This window comes from Melozone crissalis, unplaced genomic scaffold (assembly GCF_028551555.1).
Source record: "Melozone crissalis strain CALT ecotype California unplaced genomic scaffold, PUWL_Pcris_2 ptg000106l_1, whole genome shotgun sequence".
NCBI classification, from domain to species: Eukaryota; Metazoa; Chordata; class Aves; order Passeriformes; family Passerellidae; genus Melozone; species Melozone crissalis.
This window is the reverse complement of record NW_026535883.1, coordinates 3,164,773-3,186,420: the sequence shown is the minus strand read 5'-3', so window position 1 is coordinate 3,186,420 and position 21,648 is coordinate 3,164,773. Positions and strand designations below refer to the sequence as shown.

The 21,648-nt window shown below is 39.8% G+C and overlaps 1 protein-coding gene across 1 annotated transcript; it reads right to left on the bottom strand.

Moving 5' to 3' along the window:
* Positions 1-4,397: 4,397 nt before the first annotated feature.
* RHAG (Rh associated glycoprotein) lies at positions 4,398-18,529 on the bottom strand. Its single transcript, XM_054291759.1, has 10 exons — positions 18,397-18,529; positions 13,683-13,866; positions 11,794-11,944; positions 11,364-11,511; positions 10,338-10,495; positions 8,959-9,096; positions 8,613-8,734; positions 7,834-7,919; positions 6,902-6,975; positions 4,398-6,234 (listed from the first exon to the last, which is right to left on the bottom strand). Exons 1-10 carry the CDS (start codon positions 18,527-18,529, stop codon positions 6,157-6,159), a joined length of 1,272 nt encoding a protein of 423 aa, XP_054147734.1. The 3' UTR covers positions 4,398-6,156.
* Positions 18,530-21,648: the final 3,119 nt, after the last annotated feature.

Below are 21,648 nucleotides of genomic sequence, written 5' to 3'. Positions count from 1 at the left end.
CCTGAGGAATCAAAATTCCACTGCCCAGGGGTGTAGTGCAAAGAGATTAATTTTTTTTTAAAGTGTGTGATGTATGAATGTGAGACTCACAAGGTGAGAGCAGATGCATCTGTTTTTACACAGTTAAAACAGTACTCACACACTTAGTGTGAGAATCTCTGTTCAGTTCTTCACACATAACCCAGTTGCAGGCCTCTAATAAACCCATCAGCCTGACAGTCTGTTTTTTTTTCTCAAGGTTTGAGGAAACAGGACACCTTTCCTGTTTTCAGATTGTGCAATTGCTTTCTCCCATGCTTCCCAGGCCTTTTCACAGAACTGTTTATGGGTAGCATCACTTTGATTCCGTTGAATTCATTGGGAATTTGAAATCACAGAATTACAGAATTATTGAGGTTGGAGGGGATTCTGGAATTTGTCCGGTCCAATCCCCCTTTCAAGCTGGGTCACCAAGAGCCATTTGCCCCAGCCTATGTCCAGACAGGTTTTGAACAATTCCAAGGACCTATAAAATTATATGATCCTAAGAAGGGGGATGCCACATATTCTGGGCAACCTGTGCCAGTGCTTAGTCACTCTCACAATATAAAAGTGTTTCCTGATGTTCAGAGCTGAACCTTCTGAAAATTCCTGAAACCTCCTGTGTTTTAGTGTGTGCCCGTGGCCTCTGGTCCTGGCACTGGGCACACACTGAGGAGAGTCTGGCTCTGATTTATTTGATCCTCCCCCCAGGTGTTTATACTGATAAGATCCTGCTGAGTCTTCCCTCCTCTAGGCTGAACTCCCACCTCTCTGTTTCCTCATGTGAGAGATGTTGCAATCACTCCAGTACCTTTGTGGCCCTTTGCTGGACTCTCTCCAGTCTGTCCATATCTCTTTGGTACTGGAGATATGGACTGGACACAGAACTGGACACAGCACTGGGAAAAGATGTCCTCTGTTGGCTGAGTAAAGGGGGCTGAGGTACAGCCTATCTCAGGTGTCTCAGAGAGGGAACAGCAGAGCAGGAAGTGTTGAAAGAGCAAGCCAAGGGGAAGACTGGACAAAGAAGTTGAGTCACAGTCCGTAGAACAATGTTTGGAAGAGTTTTCCAGCAGAAATCTTGAACATGAAGTTTCATGTGGCCCTGAGGCCAGAACCTGAAGCTTGTGTAAGGTGCAGTGCCTCAAAGCTGAGCCCTTTGTCCTCCTCTCCCAAAGGTGTCAGGGTCCCTGCAGAGACATGGCCAGAGGCAGAGGAGAGGAGGGAATGGGGGAATTCCCCAGGGAATGGGGCAGCAGAGACCCAGAGGAAAAGAGCCCTGGCACATGGCTGGGAGACTGGGAGAGGGGTTTGAGCAAACCTGGGAGTGGGGCCTTGAGCAAGGCTGGGAGTGGGACCTGAGCCAGGCTGGGAGAGTGTAGGAGCATCAGGGGGTAGCACAGTCGGGACGGACGGAGACGAGAGATCTCTGAAGCCAGATCATGGAACTTGGGGTTTATTGCAAAGGGCCTGGGTGCAGGGCCCTGCTGGGAGCTGCCAGCCACAGCTTGGAGCAGGCCCGAGAGAAGAAAGGAGCAGAGAGGATGAGAGGGTAAGAATGTAAAAGCATAAGAGAGTAAAAGGGGTAAGAGCATAAAAAAGTAAGAGCTAAGAGGCAAGAGCTAAGAGAGTGAGGTTCCCGTTTCAATACAATAAATCATCCTCTGTGTTGAATATTCTGATTCTCACTAGCCAATCTAGTACAATATACAAATCCTACAGCATTTCCATACAGGCTATAAGAATCATTACATTACCATACTGTGTCACATTTTAAACTCTAAAAACTCCTCTTTGGACCCCTTCTGCCAAGCTGGTAGGGTCTACTCTGACCCTTGGGCCTGTCTGCAAGCAGAGGGTATTGTTTCAGCAAAAGGGGATTACCTTCAGCTGGCCATACCATTGTTTTCCACTTGTTCAGTAACTGAGGGATCTCAAAGCTTGCTTCATTTCAATTTCGCTTACAGTTTCTATATTCTCAAAATCTTTTGCCAGACAATCATATTTATAAGGCATTCCTGTTTCATCTTCCCCAACAGAGAGGGACCTGAGCAAAGCCGCTCTTGGCCTGGCTCACCCTGAGCCTGGTGCTGATTCCAGGGGCTCCAGAGGAGAGACCAGGACATCTCACCCACCTGGAAGATATCCTGGAAAAAGTCCATGGCCAGCATTCAGCTGTGCTCCAGTTTGCCTGATTCTACTTCACTTTTCCAGAGTGGGTAAAAAGGCACTGAGTATGTAAAATTTTCCACATATATCTGGAATTTAACCAATAGCAAGGAAATGAGAGGAAGCTGAAAGGTAAACAGTTTGCAGGGGGCTTAGAAGAACAGGAAGAGCTCTTCTTTGGCAAGACGAGACATATTTTGTTATATATATTTTGATAAATAATATATACAGAATATTATATTTGAGATAATATATTTGAGAATATATTTTGAGAAAAGGTTGATCCCAGTAAGAGACAAAGAAGACATCCCCAAGAAATGTCAAATAAATACAGTTGGTCATCTGATCATTCAATTAACGCATTTATTCAGCAGCAGATTTTAGCACAAATGTTAAAATAAATTTTGTAAGCAAATATTCAGCCAATGGCTTTCAAATACATTTCCTTTTCAGTAATGAAATACAAAGATACTGCTCTGACAGAGGTACAAATGGAGAATTATACAACAGCCTTCAAAGCTATGGTCACCCACTGGTAGTCTAAAAAGGGCTGACAAGTAAGCTTGACCTTTAGTTAATTTAAAGTAAGTTTGACCTTTAGTTAGTTTAAAGAAGATATCATTGAAGTTTTACTCATTAAAAAAAAAAAAAACAAAAAACCTCAAAACCCTAAAAAACCCCCACTCTACAATGCCTTATATAAACTCTCTTAATGTAAAAAATGTCAAAGTGAGAACAAAGGTAAGACAGGAAGAGTGTTGGGTGGTTGTTGGAAGGGATAAAACATTGCCAGTCTTTTATGAGAAAGAAGAGAAATGCTGATGATCATGAGCCTCAAATTTAGGCTAGTTGTACTTTAACTTTTGTTTACTTTTCAGTCCCATCCTTTAAGCTCATCCTTCACTCCATGTCTTGTTTAACTCTTCACTTTCTTTTCCTGCAAGTATAAGGCTTCCTCATGGAAGAACAAAAGGGTTTTTAGTAAAATAATTTCAACTTTTGTCTTTTAAGCATCCAGTCATGTATTGCACAGAAGTTGTAACTGATTATTTATGAAGCTCTGCTGATTCAAAGTTTTGACTAATTGGGAAATAAGCAACCAAAGAAAATGCCATAAGCCAGAGAACCAAATGCCACTGGCATCGGCAATGCGGGAATGAGCAATTAGGGTAAAAACCTTTGGAGAAAGAAGTTGTATACTTCAAGCTGAATGGAAAAAAAATAGCATTTCAAGTTCTGGTAAAGCAAAGGGATTTATCTCCTTACTCTGTTTTTTGAGAGACCCTAAGGGACTGATTTCTCTGGGAGAGGAATATTCTGAAAAAGAAGTTTGGGGGACAATGAATACTGAGAGGATGAGGGTATGGATTACTATGGAAAGATTACAAGGAGAGCTACAAAACAAAAATGTATAGTTCATTTTTTCCCTTTTGGATTTTAAAAGAACCCCTACATGTTATTATTGAAGGCATCAATCACCAGGGAAGGTTTAGGTTGGATATTAGGAAAAAATTCTTTACTGGAAGAGAGGTTAAACACTGGAACAGGCTCCCCAGGGAAGCAGGAGAGTCACCATCCCTGGAAGTGTTCCAAAAGTGAGTAGACATGACATTCTCAATGGGATTTACTGGCCATGATGATAATCCCTCCAAGGTTGGACTTGATGATCTTGGATGTATTTTCCAACCAATTCAAATTATTAATTGCTGTAATTCAAATTATGAATTTACTGCCAGTGGGTGATGCTTCCTCACTCAGGTGTTCCTGTGTGGTCAACACTCAAAACTAGTGAAATTACCTCACCTGCTTTAAGGTAAATGAATGACCCTCTGAACTCCCAAGCAGGAATTTGAGGGGTGAAATTCATGTATTGAAGATAAGATTTTTACAGGCTGATCAGACATGAATATTTTTCAAGTACTTCAACATTTCATAAATTATGCACAAAATACTTCTAAAATTTTTACAAATGCAATATTTACATTGCTAAATGCTTCCCCAATTTTTACAAAAATGAATGTGTGACACCTTTGAGAGGATAAAGGTCATCTTACAGCCAACAAGGTAGAAGAGAGTCAGTCATTGAACATTTGCAAAAGAGCTTATCTGAACTAGAGTGTGATACAACAAATGTATTTTTATTCATGGATAGAAATCTGACATATGTAGCAGTATACAGCAGGTATAACATATGGGACAGCCCTACCTATATCTTTCTAAAGATTTTCAAGGAAAAATACATCAGCAGAAATTAAAATGTATGTGCTATTTTATATGAGAGGAGTTTTCCCCTAAGTTTGATAAGTAAGACTTGAAATAAGATCCTAGTATTAAAAAAAAAGGTTGAAAGTTCACCCTCTTTGGCTTGTTATTCAGACATCAGCAGTAACTTTCCATGAATGATGGATTGCGGCACTGTGTTCCTGCTGCTTGAGTTCCACTTCCCATCCATTGTCTCTCAATGGATTATCCTGTGCAGGAAGGCACTTCATGGAATTCCTTCAGCTGCCTCAATTTTTGTCTCCGGACTGAGCAGCCACTGTCATCACTTCTCTGATGAAGTTAATTTCCCTCAATTTAGCTTGAGTTTTCTTCTTTTTGCTTTCACTTCTTTTAGAAGAAAGTGATTTCAGAGTCAGTGACTCGCCCCATGAAAGCTCTCTGCCGAGTCTTCTGCAGGTTGAACATAATTTCTTTCCAATCAGTTCCAAACAATTCATGTTTTTCTGGAGCTGGCATTAGTCCAGGCTATATTTCTTGCCATTAACTATTGTAAATCAAAGGTGACTCCAATGAGGGGGTGAGAGAATGATGCCTCTGACTCCATCATCAGAGGGCTAAGGAATTGCTTTATTATACTATACTATGTACATTTTATCTAAACTGGATCTGCCATGCACTCACTCTTGCTCACAACTGCTCACACTGCACTCATCTCTGATTCTCTCTCCCATTACAGTCTGACACACACACACATTTCTTGGCCCTGATAGGCCCAGGGAACAAAACATCCTCACTTTGGGTAAACAATCTCCACATTGCATTCTACTTTAGCACAAAACAGGCACAGCAAGTGAGATAAGAATTGTGTTTTCCTTTTTCTCTGCTTGTCTCACAGCTTCTCTCTGTTCAGAGGGCATGTGAATACCACAATTAACATTGCTACAATCCACTTATTACTGTTGAATAGAATAAAACCTATTATGCAATCACTTGGTTTTCATAGCTCCTACTCAGTTCCCTTATTATGTCCTTGAAACTAACTAAATCTATGACAATAAATAAATAGATCTATGACAATAATGATTTTTTTACAATTTCACTTTCTTTTCCCTTTCAAAAAACATATTAACAATGAATCTTGATACTCATATTACCTTATCAATCACTGTATTCTGTTCTTTGCCATAAGAATTATTTCAACATTTTGCTTCCTGTCATAATCAAGCTTCAAAATACAGCATGTTTTGTCCTCCATCAGAAAACAGGACAACACACTCTCTCAAAAATTTAAGCTGGGGTACTCTGGTGAAAAGTTTTTTCAAATCCATATAAAAAATATCAATTAATTTCTTTTTTATTACCCCTATACAGTTGAAGTATGTAACTCAGAAATCTCTCAATCAAATATATTGTCCTGTAATAATCTTGAAACTCAAAATTTATTACAACAGCTATATTGTTGTCAGTGACAACAAAAGATAATATATAGATAATTTTAAAGAGCAATTTGTGGTGCCTTTTTCTGATGAACAAATATATTAGAAAGACCTAATTTATTCGCCTGAGCTTGGCATAATGACTAAGTAATCTAAAATAAAACTTGTTTTCTTTTACAAAAATATACACATCTTCAGCCTTTTCTTGAAAACCTGGTGTGGTTGGGACAATACTTGGATGTTGTTTCTTAGCATTGGAAACGGAAAAGAGCATCATTAGGACAAATACTGCAGATTAATAATTTTTCTACATGGCAGCTTCAAATCTGCTGTGCTCATCACGGTGGCTGGAGTGAATTTCAGGCACTGTCTCCTCCTCTGGAACCTGCCATGAAAAACAAAGAAGAGCTCAATTAAGGATATATAGATTTGCTTTTGCCATAAAAGAAGACTAAAATGTGCCAAAAATTGAATTCTATTTATATATAATGTACGTCTGTTTATTAACATTGATGCAGCCTGACATGAGCCATCAATTCTGTATACTGAGGGATGAACTCAGGGTTTTCTTAATAGAAAAAGTGTTTAATTTATTGAAGAAAATGAATAAAATTTCCTTTAACTTCACATTTTATTTACAAGGAATGTATATTATTTGGGTTTGTCCTGGCATAAAACAATAAAGTTTATATTGACAAAATTAAGAATATGCTATCAGTTTCTGATAAGGAAGAGGATACCTGATACAGTGAGCACATAAGAGAGAGATAAAGGCCTCCACTGTGATATCAATTTGTTGTGTCTTTTTCTGCTTTTCGTTCAATGTGAGTCCAATGAGAAAGGCATGATTACCTAAGAAGGCCAAAAGTTATCCTGAAGGTGGCCTGGCCTTGATAAATTCACAGCCTGAGGTAGAGCAGGATTTTGAATTTTTGAATTTTGAACAGGCAGCCTTTCTGACTCATGTGTGCAAACCACAAAGCCCAGGAGAGTGAGGCTGCAGTGGCTGTACATCCTCCAATATAATGAAAATGAAAGGAGTTGCATCTTACCTCCCAATAAGCAGAGTCATCAAAGCAGTTCTGGTCAGATACTTGTCCCAAGAAAGGGATCTTTAGAATAGCACCTGCAGGAAAACCAGAGGTTTAAAAAAATGAAGACAATTACCAAATTAATGTCCCTCAGATGTGCCCTAGACATCCAGCTAAGTTTTCTGACTGATTTCCTCCTCTACAGAAATGCTCAACCATCCTGGGATATCAGGTCAATTATTGTGAGAGGTGATGCTGATTTCTTCATACAAACATAAATAAGAGCATAAATAAGAGCTTGCTTTTATTTGACCAGATTTCAGACCAAAATTTTCTGTTTCAGCCTGATTTTCTGTTTGTTTGTTTGGAAGTTTTCACAAACACATGGAAACATGTGACACCTCATTGAGTAGGTCTTGATCTCAGACTAGTTTCTGTTCAGAATTTGAAGTGTCTGAATCTGGAGAAGAATTCCTTCCAGAAAAACACCTTATTATTCCTATAGGTATAAAACTCAGTATCTTTGGAGCATGTTTACAGTGAGATATACAGAATCACAGAATCACAGAAACATTTAGGTTGGAAAAAACCTCCAAGATCATCAGGTCCAATCCTGGATCAAAGAACATCTTTGTCAACCAGACCAGAGCCCTGAGTGCCACATCCCATCACTCCTTGGACACCTCCAGGGATGGGGACTCCACCACCTCCCAGGGAAGCCCCTTCCAATGCCTGACCACCCTTTCAGAGAAGAAATTCTTCCTGACAAACCTGAACTTAATTTGAAGACAAAAACATTGGAAAAATGTTTTTCCATATTTGAGTTTCTGACACTGGGGCCCATTCTTTCAATTTTTTTATTATTCACACAAAATTGTTGACACATTCAAGTTCTCCATGGAGAAACCTCTAAATTAATATATTTTTTTAGTCACTATAAGCATCACACTGACCTGTGAGTGCTCCTCCCACAATTGCAATTGCAAGTGTACTTCCCAGGGCAGCAGCCTGCATGGCAGGAGTCAGCTCGTGACCATTCCTGAAAAGAGTAAAAAACAAAACCTTTGCCCATCAAACAATTGTTACACTTTGAGACTGATGATCAGTCTTACAACTTGTACTTGCTGCATGCTGGACAAGGTGATTGATAGGAAAATATCCTAGAATCTTTATGGTTGGAAAAGATCTCCAAGAACATTGAGTCCAACAAATCCTGCCATTGCCGTGTACTGGAAGGAACTCACGACTTTAATTTAACTTTCTTTTAGGCTACAGTTGAAAACAAGTTCTTTGAGAAGGTTATTAATGTCCTGTAAGCCATTAGAGAATACTCCCTTTTGTCAAAACAACCAGCATTTTATCTTTTTAGAGTCTTAGGAAATAGTGGAAAAAAGCCATTTTGCCTTTTTTTTTTAAATCTTACAAATACCAACAGCGCAATTGTGGAGTCATAATAAGGGTTGTTCTATGTTTGAATGGTTCAGTGTGCTGTTTCTTTGTGATGTTTTAATTTATTTATTTTTATTTGAGCTTTTAATCTCTAACAAGCTTGGCATTTAAACAGTGTGTTAAAGGCAAAAGATCAAGAAGAACCCAAATTAAATGAGAATACAATGCCTGACATCAAATCAATAATGCATTTCTGAAAAAAAGTCATAATCCAAATTAGGTAGCAAATTATAACAGACCTTCAAAAATAAAAAATCTTTTCTCTCTTCTCTCTATAACTCACCTAATTTCTGTTTTTATCGCAGTCACTACGATGCCAGCAATACCCCCCAGAATTCCAGGTAAACCATGTAAGTTATGAACTCCACAAGTGTCTTGAATTCTCAACTTGGATGCCATCACAGGCTGAAACGAGGGGAAATAGGAAGTTTATAGTGAGTTAATGGTTTTCCATGATCTCTAGATGGTATGCAAAAGAAAGAGCAGAAGTACGAGAATCAAATTATTAATAAAAGTCACCATTACCTGGATTTACTGTATCTATCCTCCCTTTGTAGCAAACCAAGGGAGCTCCAGGAATGCCAAAGAGAAATAAAAAATGGGAGCAGAGCTGGGTCCCCAATACTTACAGTCAGGAACTGGAACCCAAGGACAGAGACAATTCCAGCAATGACCCCAATGAACATGGCAGAGAAAGGGTGGATTTCCAGGTCAGCACAGGTACCCACTGCTACTCCTCCTGCCAGGGTGGCATTTTGAATGAGAACCTGCAGAGGGGACACAGAGCAAGGCAGAGGTGGCACAGGAGGAGCAGCGGCTTGTTTTAGGGCTGAGAGCCTCTCAAGGCTCCCTTGCACATGCTGGGCTCAAACAACTGCAGCTGCTGGAAAGGGGTGGGTGCACACTGAGATGGATTTTAGGGCAAGGGGACAGAAGCTGGTTTGGTTTTGTCTGTTGTGGAGTGTCACGGACATATTTTCTGAAAAATCCTTTTGCTAGGATTTTTCTCCTGAGAAGCTGAGAGACCTCAGAAACAAAATGTAAACAATGATTATCTGCTGCTGTGGAATGTGACAGGTGGATCTGTGATTGGTCTCATGTGCTTGTTTTTAATTAATGGCCAATCACAGTCCAGCTGTCTTGGACTGTCTGGTCAGTCACAAGATTTTATTGTCATTCCATTCCTTTCCTTGCTAGCCTTCTGATGAAATCCTTTCTTCTATTCTTTTAGTATAGTTTTAATATATAATTTTCTTTTAATATAATATATATAATAAAATAATAAATCAGCCTTCTGAAACATGGAGTCAAGATTCTTGTCTCTTCTCTCATCCTGGGACCCCTGAGAACACCACCACAGTGAAGATGCACTGAGATTTCCAGGGAATGGCTCATTTCCTTGAGAGACCTATTTTTGGCTGCTGTAATAAGGAAACTCAAGTAGGAACTTTGGAATAAGATTCAAAAGTCCACCTGAACACTGGACTAATGTCTCTGTGGTCCAGCAGGTTCTGTGAATGAGAGAGAATCATCACAGAATCATTAAGGCTGGAAGAGGCCTTTGAGATTAATAAATCCAACCATTAAACCAGTACAAACAACATATTCCCAATCCACTACACTGCTTTCCAACCCTTTCTGTGAAGAAATTTCTCCTAATACTCAGTCTAAACCAGCCCTGATGCAACTTGAGGCCGTTTCCTCTCATGCTGTCACTTGGTATTTGAAGAGACCAAGCCCCACCTGGTTGAACCTTTCCTCCTCAGGGAGTTGTAGAGAGTGAAAAGATCCTCCCTGTGCCTCCTTTTCTCTTAAGCCCCCACAGCTCTCTCAGCCATTTCTCATCAGACTTTATAGGTTTTACAAGTATAATACCTCTAATTCTGGCCATAGTATGGGGAAAGGCTCCAGATAGGCTGGACAGATGGATGGGCACTGGGAATCTGCCTACTCATCCTTATTGCAGAGGGTTGACTCGATTTAACAAGGGTTATGGTGTGATTCTTACCATACTGAATTTGCCTCTTTTATCCACCAAGCTGGACAGGGCGAATGTTACGATGGTACAGGCAGCCAAGGAGTAGTACGTGTTGATAATGGCTGTAACCTGGGCTTCTGCAATGGCAGAGTTAAAACTGGGCCAAAAAAGCCAAAGGAACAGGGTACCTGGATCAACAGAAGTCAAAACAAAGCAAAAACTGTTTAGTCACAAGGGCAAATACACCAGAGCTACAAAGAAATGAGGACGACGATTAATGAGAAACATGGAATAGCCACAATTCTGGAAGAAATAATAGAATACGCAGAAGCTTTTCTGACACTGGCAGCTGGGATTTTGACACATGGTCTCTTTTCAAGTCTTACTGGAAGGCTTTGATGACCCCTTGTCATGCCCCTCTCACTGTTAGAGCTCACCAGCACTGTGAAACCCCAGCCAGAGCAGGAGGCACAGGAAACACAACTCACATGCAAATCCTCTATCTATCAATACAACTTAAAGTTTTAGCTGGTGAATTGGTCTATGAACAGTTCTCATAGACAGATAGATATATGGTTTCTGGTATTCATTACCCTGACAGGCACAAATCAATCCAATAATTATGGACAATTGCTTTGGAAATACTGCTGAAAAGTAAAAGATTTAACAGAAAGGAAGTCACCACTAATGCACAGTGAAAACACATATTTTATTTGATCTTTCCATCCTTGGAAGCAAGGAAAAACTGTAAAAATATGGACAATTGCTTTGGAAATACTGCTGAAAAGTAAAAGATTTAACAGAAAGGAAGTCACCACTAATGTACAGTGAAAACACATATTTTATTTGATCTTTCCATCCTTGGAAGCAAGGAAAAACTGTAAAAATATGTGTGCCACTGAAAATGAATTAATGGTGAATTAATGAGACTAAAGGGAATTTGCCTCCAGAAGTGTACTTAGGAAAATTAATGTAGCATAATAATAGGCAATCAGAAAAAAATAGAGATGGGGGAGGGATGAACAGCTGGTCAACTTCTGATATTCCTTCACTTACCAATCATGGCAAACATGTCCGAGTGATAGGTGGATTCATCATTGTCATGTTTGTTTGTCAGACCAGGACGATACAAGACGAAAGCTGCAGCCAAACCAAAATAAGCTCCAAAAGCATGGATAGTCATGGAAGCTCCAACATCTGTGGCCTGTAACAGGGACCCAAAATAATGCCAGAGACTTTATACAGCATAAAGACAAGGGTCTGATGAATGAGAAGTCTGGAGGACTTAATAGTTTAATTCTGTGGTAGAAATCAGAGCCTAGACTAAGCAAACTGGAAGTATTAAAAAGTGAAAGGATTTGTTATAAAGAGAAAACAATGATTGCTAAATAGCTGTACCTTGAATACTTTGGTAACTAGGTGTTCATTGCCTGCCTGTGAAAGGATTTGTTATAAAGAGAAAACAAGGATTGCTAAATAGTTGTACCTTGAATACTTTGGTAACTAGGTGTTCATTGCATGCAAACATGGTGATCTCCAGGAGAGTCAGGATCAGCATCTGAATGGGACTTGTTTTCCCCAGGAGTGCTCCAAACGAAATCAAAGCAGTTGCTGTACTGAAGTCTGCATTTATCATGCTGAAGGTAAGAAAAAGAAAACAAAAACCCAAAACAGAAAAATAAAAGAAAATCAGTTCAAAAGCTGTTTAATATCCAACATGACATTAAAATGATATCATTAAAATTATAGAGCTTTAACTCTTTGGGTAAAACGTTTTCAAGTTCATCTCCATGGATAAAAATTAAATCAAACCTTTCCAGATGGATTTGTAAGGATCTTACCAGCTAATGAAAAGTAAGTGTAGAAGGTTTTCTTCTGCTTACACCATATATGTGCTTAGCTAGTTGGAATTATGATGAAAAGGCAGATGAGAAGTGTATGGGGATGTACTGGGATGTCATGGAGTCACAGAATAATTTAGACTGGAAAAGGTCTCTTGGACCATTGCGTCCAATCACAGAATCATTTAGATTAGAAAAGGTCTTTAAGACCATTTTACCCTTCATTGACAAGGCTGCCACTAAACTAAGTCCCTCAATGCCACCTCTGCAGGTTTTTAAAAACACTTCCAGGGCTGATGACTCCACAGCTTCCCTGGGCAGCCTGTTCCAATGCCTGACCACCCTTTCTGTGAAGAGATCTTTCCTAATATCCAATCTTGGTGTGATTTCTTTTTGTCACTTCAGGCTATTTCTACTTGTCCTGTCGCTCATTTGTGCAGAGGGAGCAGAGCCTGACCCCACCTGGCTGTCCCCTCCTGTCAGGAGCTGTGCAGAGCCTGAATATCCCCCCGAGCCTCCTTTTCTCCAGGCCGAGCCCCTTTCCAGCTCCCTCAGCTGCTCCTCCTCAGACCTGTGCTCCAGACTCTTTTCCAGCTCTAGACATGTTCCAGCCTCTCAATTTCCAGCCCTGACTGCCACCTAGGCTTCAAAGATGACAGAGAGGTCTTTGTTCAGATGGTTTATATAATCCTGGAAGCCTTGCACACCTGTCTGTGCACCATCTTTGCATGAGCTGTCAGGCAGGACCAGTGTTAATGTGTTTTGGGGATTGGCAAAGGTAAATAAAACCAGAAATTGATCAAAAACTTAGGGCATAGAGAGGCACTAACCTGTGGGTCCCTCTGAAGGTGCCTGCCTATAAGCATGAGGGAACTACTTGTATCATTCCTGCTTTCCCCTCAGTAATGTTTGGATGCTGTTCATTTCAAAATTGTTTACCAGTCGTCTCAGAAAACAGAACTGTAGATGTGGAAAACACTCTGAGACCTTGGTAGAGGCAGGACAGGTGAAGAGGAGGGGCATTAAATGTGATTAGAGACGTTGCCATGAGGTCTCTTATTCTGTGATTGGTGTTCAGACCCTGCTGGAGAATGATGCTCATGGACATCATTCCTTGGGAAGTAAGAGAAAACCTTGTGAGTGCACAGACATGCTGCTCCAGCCTTTCTTCTGTGACCCCATGTGTCATGGAAAGACAGATCCTTCCATGCCTGCTGGGTGCAGGATGTGCTGTGCTACTGCTGGGGATCTTCCAGCTTCCACAGCTTCAGAGATTCAGAGCAACCTCTCACAGGACCCACACCTCCCACACACAAGGTAGCACCCCAAATTTCTTCACCAACTTTGGCCCAGTGCACCAGGAGTGGCCCCCTCAGAGGTAAAGGGCAGAAGGATAGAAGAGAGGAAGACAGTAAGGCTTAACGAAATTTAGGTTTAATTTAGGCTGACCCCATAGATGTTGTGATTTATGGCTTCTCCTGGTATCTTTAGGGATTTTTGTGAATTAAGACAATTTTTGTGAATTAACACATACCTTTCAATGTTAACAGAAATTTTCCCACTTTCCATATGCCAAAATCCTTGCATCAGGATTCCCCACTGGAGACCGAAGGCGGCAATAAGCATGTTGAAACCAACACTGCTGAATCCATATTTCTTCAGAAAGGTCATCAGGAAGCCAAATCCAACAAATATCATCACATGGACATCCTGAAAGTCTGAAGGGAAAACACATTTATGTAGAGACTGAAGAGTGACTGAGAAGGGTGAAATTCTGGGGACAAAGGCAGCTTGAGTAGAGAAGAGTTCCAAACTCCAGTAATGCATGTAATCCATTCTTCCCACTTCATGAGAATGAAAACAGAATGTCTGGAGAATGCCACACCTGATTATTGATTGTATTGATTCCTATATCATTATGGAAAGTCACTGGATCTCTATACTTGCAAATTTACTTGTGTCTGGCACTGTCCACTCTTTGTGCAGCTACCTGGAACATCATCACAGTTCATGTCCTTACAGAAAAGTTTTGTTCCTCTTCCAGTCAAGGTGGTCAGAGCCAGTGTGCTCTGACTGACTCCAAAATTGTACATGGGATTTGTTTGGGTGAGTGCTAGGTGTCCCAGTGCAAAGGAATCCTTGGGATCCCTAAAAATTACTGTCTGAGACATTTATCATTTTTACATGGATAAGAGAAAAGTTAATTTTAAGGCAAAGTTTAAACTTTAGAATGAATATATTTAGTCAGCATACCATTAGTCTTTCTTCAAATATTTGGTTGTTTTCTGAAATATTAATTTTGTTAAAATATGGTTATTTCTTTTTCTACTTTTTAAAGTTATTACTTTAATTTTGATTTTTATGCTTTTAATATAAACTGAGTCTATCATCACAACATGGGTATTTTATATTTTAAAGTATTGTTTTACTTTTGAGTTTTATGTGATTTAATTGACTCTAAACCAGACAGGTTTGAGTCCAATTACAGGACATTTTTTTAATTGCAACTTTTTCTATTGCAACTTTTTTTCTGATTTCACTATTAGTAAGAACCTCCAGTGTAGAGATACTGTTTTTAAAAATTTGTATTTAATTGCTCTTGCATGCCAATAAGCATGAAAAACATGATCTGGTTAGTGTAACATTTGGCTTGAAGTTGCAATTCCCATTACTTGAAGTACTCCTCAGTTTTGCATTACCAGGTTTGGCCAAAAGAGGGCCCAGAAGTATAAGGATTTACTGGGGATTCCTAATAAATTCTTTTATATTTGCAGTGTCATATTCCAGCCCTGCCCTAGCACTGAAATAGCAGTAAGAGCCTTTACTTTGCATTTAAGAAACAACATTGTTAGTTGGCTTGGGATTAGGTGATAAACTTTCAGGTCCTTTCCAACTCAGGCCATTCTGTGATTCTATAGAAGTGCAGGTGGTTCACAAACACCTCCAACCCTTTTGCTTCCTCTTCAGGCTGGACATTTTAAAGCTGTCTGGAATTATTCACACAAATGGTTTAAAGTCCTGGCTAAAACTAGGTGAATTAATGGGTGTTGAGGACAAATTCCTTCTAGTTTATCCTGTACCTTGAACTTTAACTATCTTTTGTGTATTATTTTAAAGAGAAGGTCTAGAGTGACTTTAAATAATGAAGAAAGCAGATTATTTGAACTGAACTGTTTCAACAACTAATCGTGTTTGGCAAAGCATCTCTCTTCTGGGAGAGAGGAAAATAAAGATTGGGAAAAGCACTCCAGCAGATCCTGGACAAAGCCACCACACAGAATTCTGCAATGCTGGCCAAGACCAGGATATTACCTCCCCTGCAAGGTGGTCAGTCTCAACACAAAGATGCTTGTGACATACTCTAGAACTGATCTTCCTTGGCCTAGAGTTGTAAACCCTAGAACCCTGAACAAGAGGGATGCATAAGTTTTCCTAAGCCAGGAGTCATGGATGCTCACAGGTCAATGCAAACAGGATGCCAATACAAGAGAAATCCTCTCGCAGTGCTCTAAGAACCATCCCACCCCCTTGTTCTCCCATTCCATTGGCACAACACACCTGAAATTGTCCATCCAATTTGCCATGCCAGTATCCACCAGAAATAGATAAAATGCAAAGCTATGCTTTGGGAATGATCTCAGCTCAGCCCTCCTTATCTGAGTGCAAAGCTATTCTGATCCTCCACTATTATTTTCATTTTTCTTCTGTCCAAAACCACTGAAACAGCTTGAATTCATAGTGCTGAGGTGTCTAAGGCATACAAAATAAGGCCTTGCACTGTAGTCCTGAGAGTATAAATTACATCCTGGATGAAAGAACTAAATATCTGAGGTACAGATGGGATAACATCCTAAGGCATAGTATGGGAAGCAGTTTGAACCCATCATTTTGGGGACTCAAGGGAAGTCCTGGCTCAAGATGTTTCCTAATACACCTAAACAACCATAGCATCAAATTTCTGCTAAGTCTTCAGGCAAAGTATACTTTTGTTTGCACTTTGTACAGGTAAATTTGAGAGTAAGAGGTCCTAAAAGTAAAAATATAGGTATTGTGAAAATCTACTTTTTTCCCCAGTCTTTAATGGGAATGACCTCTTTGAGGCCAGCATCTAAAAATTCAATATGACATCAGTGGTGTTTGCTTGATTTATGTCTCTACTGGCAATCTGAACAGCCAGGCCAAAAGAAATACATGTTCTTCTCTCCTAAAACACTGTTCCCACCTTAAAGTAGTCCCTTATCCATGCTATTCCTAAAGCCATGCCTGCCAGGAGGTCAAGGGGCCAGTTTGCAGGAGCCCAAACCATTCCAGAAGGCTGCTCACAGGTCAGTGGTGTGGGCAGCTAAGGGACAAGTGTGCAGGAATAACACAGTCACACATAGGGAGGCGTAGGAGACAGCAGGAAATTCCTCCCACACTTTTTAGACACTGATACTAATGAAGAAATAAGCATAGGTGATCTCTAGCTGGGTAAGTTACATTTGAAGATCTATATTGTAGCATTAGTAAAATTAATTACCTGTGCTGTCAAATAATTCATGTGGGTTTTGGCATAACTTTTGCCTAGGCCAACAATCACCTCCTGGGTGACAGTGGACCAAGAGTAATTCCCAATACACTGTCTAGACTTAATTTAGGAACTTGGATAGTTCAGTACAACTGGGATAGTTTAATATGACACCAGCTAAGAGAGCAGCATTTGTTCAGCCTGGAGAAGAGAAGGCTGTGGGGAGACCTTTTAAAGCACCTTGTAGTACTTAAGGGGCTTATGACAAAGTGGGAGAGTGGCTTCTTAAATGGGCAGATAAAGATAGGACAAGAGGGAAAATTTTTAAATTAAAAAGATGAGAGAATTACATTGTGTATTATGAAGAAATTCTTCTCTGTGAGGGTGGAGAGACCCTGGTAGAGGTTTTCCAGAGAAGCTGTGGCTGCCTCATCCCTGAAGTGTCCATGCCAGGTTGGATGGGGCTTGGAGCAATCTGGGATAGTGGAAGGTGTCCCTACCTGTGGCAGGAGGTTGGAATGAAGTGATTTGTAAGATCCCTTCCAACCCAAACTTTCTTTTGGCTCTATGAACATCATTGACATGGCCAAACTCTGTCATAGAGAGTGGCCACAGCCCAAGGTACCATAGGTCAGGGATACTGCCACATCCCAGTGGATCTAACCTAAATGTGAGTAATTAGCCCCTGATGTCCATCAGCAGACTTGCATCTGGAGCTGAATAATACCCTCATTTGCTGTTCTCTGACCCAGACAATGCTCTCTGTGAGAATACATAGCACATGTTTACTCCAACCTGATTTCACATGCGCCTGTAACAGCCACTGAAAGGAGGGTTAGGATGAGAGAAAAAAGAGGGTTCAAAATTACAAAATTACATTCAAAATTATACAGGCAGGGAGTTCTGTACTCTATGATCCTCATCAAGCACATTGCAATCATGGCTACAAGTCATTGAGGCCTCAGAGCCAAAAAACTGAACAGCAAACCTTCAATACCACCAGGAAAACACAGTTTGCAGCTCTGCAAACTTTGTTTTCTGTTAATTCACAATAGTCTTTGCACAAGAGAAGTGAGTAAGTACTTCTCAGGCCAGGAGCTTTTTCTGATCTTCACCAAGTATTTGCAGAGCAATGAATCAAGAGAAGAATTTTCAGGCTAAACCATTGCTCCCTAATGGAGCCACTTCTTTGGAAGATAGCAGGGGCTTATCCACCTTGTCACCAAAACTGTGGCCCTTTTGGAGTCCAGGTTTCACAAACATTTTATAGCAATGGTGCATATGCAGCTCAATTTCCATGTTCTCATAAGCTACCTTTTCCAAACCTGGATGGTAGCAATGAAACATTCTATTAATTTTAATTATTTAATACATTAATCAGAATAGAAGGTTTGGCAAGAAACACCCCCATCTGTCTCTGGAAAATGCTGGACTCTTTCAAAGCAATACACAATTCTCCAAGTCTTAACCTGCTGTGCAAACACCAGAATTATTTCTCAGGTTCTTCTCTCCCAGAAAAGTAAACTTCTCAGCAGTGAGGTGCTTGCAGAATTTTGTATCTGCTCAATTTGGATTTGTCTTTGAAGCCTGCTGCTTTCACATCTCAGAAAAATGTGTTTGCCTAAAAACACAACTTTCTTTTCCAGCTTTATCAGTAGGTCTCATAGGTTATTCAGAAATCTTGCTAAGGATCACTTTAAAGAAATTTCAGCTTCTATAGATCTTAGACAGAAATACTTACGTGGGTATAACGCTCTAGAATGATCTGAGCCATAATCCACAAATATCCCAAACAAAATGATGACAATCACTTCCAGAAGAAGCGCCAGGATCGAGAACTTAAACTTCATGTTGGTGTCAAAGTCTGGAGGCATTGCTGGAGAGCAGGTGGCTGTGAGAGCTTGATAATGGGTGTTTGCCTTCAGAGGAGCTGGCTAATTCCGTGGATCTGGGTGATATAGTAAAAAAAAAAGAAACAGAGACGTGAGCACGCCGTCCCACCCACTATGGGAGGGAAAAAGTACAGGTCAATATAGTGATTTCAATTTTCCAGGGTGCTCCTGTGTCTGAAATACTGGATTGCATGTGGTTTTTTCCAGTTTGTAATACAAACCAGCTCATTCAGCCACAGACGTACTTCTCACTGCCTACATGTATTTTAAACATTTAAGAAAATCTCACAGATCCTGGTTTGCTGCACATAGTAAGGAGCAGTGACTTTCAATTGTGTTGCCTGTAGTCAAGTTGTAACTCTTCTTCCAAAAAGTAAATAATTTTGCATTGCAAATAAAACATGGAAAATCACCTCTCTTCGTATAGGCTGTGATAAGCAAAGAGAATCTCTTTCAACAACCTGAATACATGTTTTTTTATTTTGCAGTGAAGTACTCATTCTCAGAGCACAAGTTCTCATTGTAAACTTTTATTTAAAAAGGAAATTATTGTACTTATTTAAATGTAAAAAGGATATTCATAGCTCTTAAAAAGGAAAGCTGCAATTACTAAAAAGAGGAATTTGAAGAGAGTAACTCCATTTTTCATTGTTAATGGTTGCTTTTTTTTTAACATTCCCCTTAGCTCAGACAATGGAAATAGGTATGAGACCAAATCTATTACATGGTTTAAAAAGTTTAGTTTCTAAACTTTCTCACAAATGGAGGAGAAAAGAGTTTACTGTTGGATGATCTCTTGCTCTTGAGAGTCTAATTGCTTCTCTAATATAGAGTTAGATCATTATCCAAACTAAGTTCAAAGTTCTTACATCTTTTTCTCCCTGGAAATGAGTCTTTGCATTTGGAAGGGAAACCAAAGTATTTAGCAAGAAAACTCTTGTCTATCACATAATTAAGCCTGCAAGTGGCAAAGCTAAAATAAGCACATATGTGTTTTTTCCTTCATAGCAACTGTATTTCATCTGAGCAGCTCAAAGAGAGGAAACAGAGCTTTGTTGAAAAGTGATCATTCATCCTTATTGCACCACAGGATAGGACACACAGCCAGCTTTGATTGTGAGGACCTGTGAGCTCCTACATTTGCTCAGGAGGTGATTAAAAAAGGACAAACTCATGAGCAAAGTTCATTGTTTTTTTTTACTCATAGCTCAGCCTTGACTATCCTGTGTATTCATTGAATAGAGGTTTTCCTAGTGAAGACTTCACATGACATACATTCAATCCTTTTTGCACCTTAAGATGTTTTAGGGGTGCAGAAAAGTTTCCTTGCTGAAATGTTATCAGGAGAAGAGCCTTTTAATAGTGTTTAGAATTTAAAATGGGTCAAGTGCATTCAATCAGGATTTTTTCTGAGGTTATTATTTTATGTCTTAAATCTCATGCAGGTATCTACACATACAGAGGCACACTATCCGTATTGGAAGAGTATTTATCCATGTCTTTTTCCTTTTTCCTTGGTCAGGAAGAATAACTTAGCTATTTTCCCAGTGAGGTCCAGCAGCCACATATCCCTATTTGTGTGTAAGTCCCCTAGACACGTACAGGTGACTTACACACAAAGAGGGATACTGACGAAATTATTTTCCAATATTTTGGCACTCTAAAATTTGTTCTGAATAAATGCAATATTTCTCTCTCATCACTAACAAGGCTGAATCTATCACAAATTATCTTCAGATATTGCCAACTTTAAGCTAAAAGGACTGACAACACAAACTTCCAGGAAGAAGATGCTTTATCCAAGGGTTGGAGCTGGACTGTTTTCCTCACTGGACCTTTTGGGAAAACCCAGTTTGGCCTGAATTACTGCCCCAGTTTCTGCTTGCTGAGAATGGTGAATATCCATACCCTGGGTATACACACACCCAGCCACACCACTGTGGAGAGCACAGAATGTCTGTCTTGTTAAATCATGAAAACAAGGTCTGGATCTTTCAGCCCTACATCATACTGGAAATTTTGTACGTAGAAGGTCCTAAATTTTGGTCTGATGTATTTCCCAGCAGAATCAACTGCCATGTCATTCCCATTTTTTTTCCTGAGGTCATTCCCATTTTTTCCTGTTTGCCTTGTTTCTGACACAGGCTTTCCAGGTGATGGGGTGCAGCCACTTCCAACATCTCCTTTCAAATGCCTTCGTGTGTCCATCCAGCTGCTGCATAGGGCAATCAAAATGCACACATCTTGAACTGTTCCTCTTTAGGAAATACCCTTATGTCTCCTTAATTGCTTTATCCTAATCCTGCTGGCAATTAATGCAAAGGAGTGAGGGCGTTTGACAAATATTGTTGCACACCTTTGTCTACTAAATAACTTTACCTATTTGTCATTTAAATAGCTGCTGGGTTTTTATTTATTTTTTTTTTTACGCAGCTTTCCATCTAAATAGGGTGTTAGTGACATATGAAAATCTTTATGTAAATAAATGTGAACATTTATGGCAGAGTTTTGAGCTTCTGAAATGATAAAAATAAAAAATAAGGGGTTGCTTGGGCAGTATTTTACCTAAAGAATAAGAAAGAATGTGCATTTAATAATCTTCTTACAGAATGCCCTCAAGCATCATTAGGAGGGGTATTCAACTGACCAGACACACTCTGTGCATTTCTGTACCTGATCTCACCTGCAGTGTTTTCCTTTTAAATCATGGACTCAGGGAATCATTAAGATTGGAAAAGAACCTCCAAGACTCTGAAGTCCCACCATTAACCCAGCACTGGCAGGTTCACCACTAGACCAGCATCACCAACTGTACTCCCTCAGCACCATATATAAAAGTGTTTTCTATTTATTTTCTAGAAGAAATAGAAACTTGTAAGAGCAATTGTTTTCATGTTAAAGTAAGTTACCTAAAATACCTGGCTAAATAGGCCAGGTGAATGGACGTGCCCTTTTTGGTCATGTTTGTTGGCTAACACAGGTTAAATCAGGTTCAGGGTGTCTCCTAGAAGAGGCTGATATTATTTAAGACTCTGAGCTCAGTTCACTGAAGTCTGAGCTACAAGGATTCCTCAGTCAGTGTGGATTTACAAAGCGTGACT

What these genes read in the sequence shown, in the direction of transcription:
- RHAG (XM_054291759.1), bottom strand. Translation starts at nt 18,529, where the DNA reads ATGCCTCCAGACTTTGACACCAACATGAAGTTTAAGTTCTCGATCCTG. An exon ending in TAGTTACCAAAGTATTCAAG is followed by an intron (nt 11,512 to 11,793) that starts GTACAACTATTT and finishes TCCCTGTTACAG; the next exon opens with GCCACAGATGTTGGAGCTTC. An exon ending in TGTGGGAGGAGCACTCACAG is followed by an intron (nt 6,976 to 7,833) that starts GTCAGTGTGATG and finishes GTTTTCCTGCAG; the next exon opens with GTGCTATTCTAAAGATCCCT.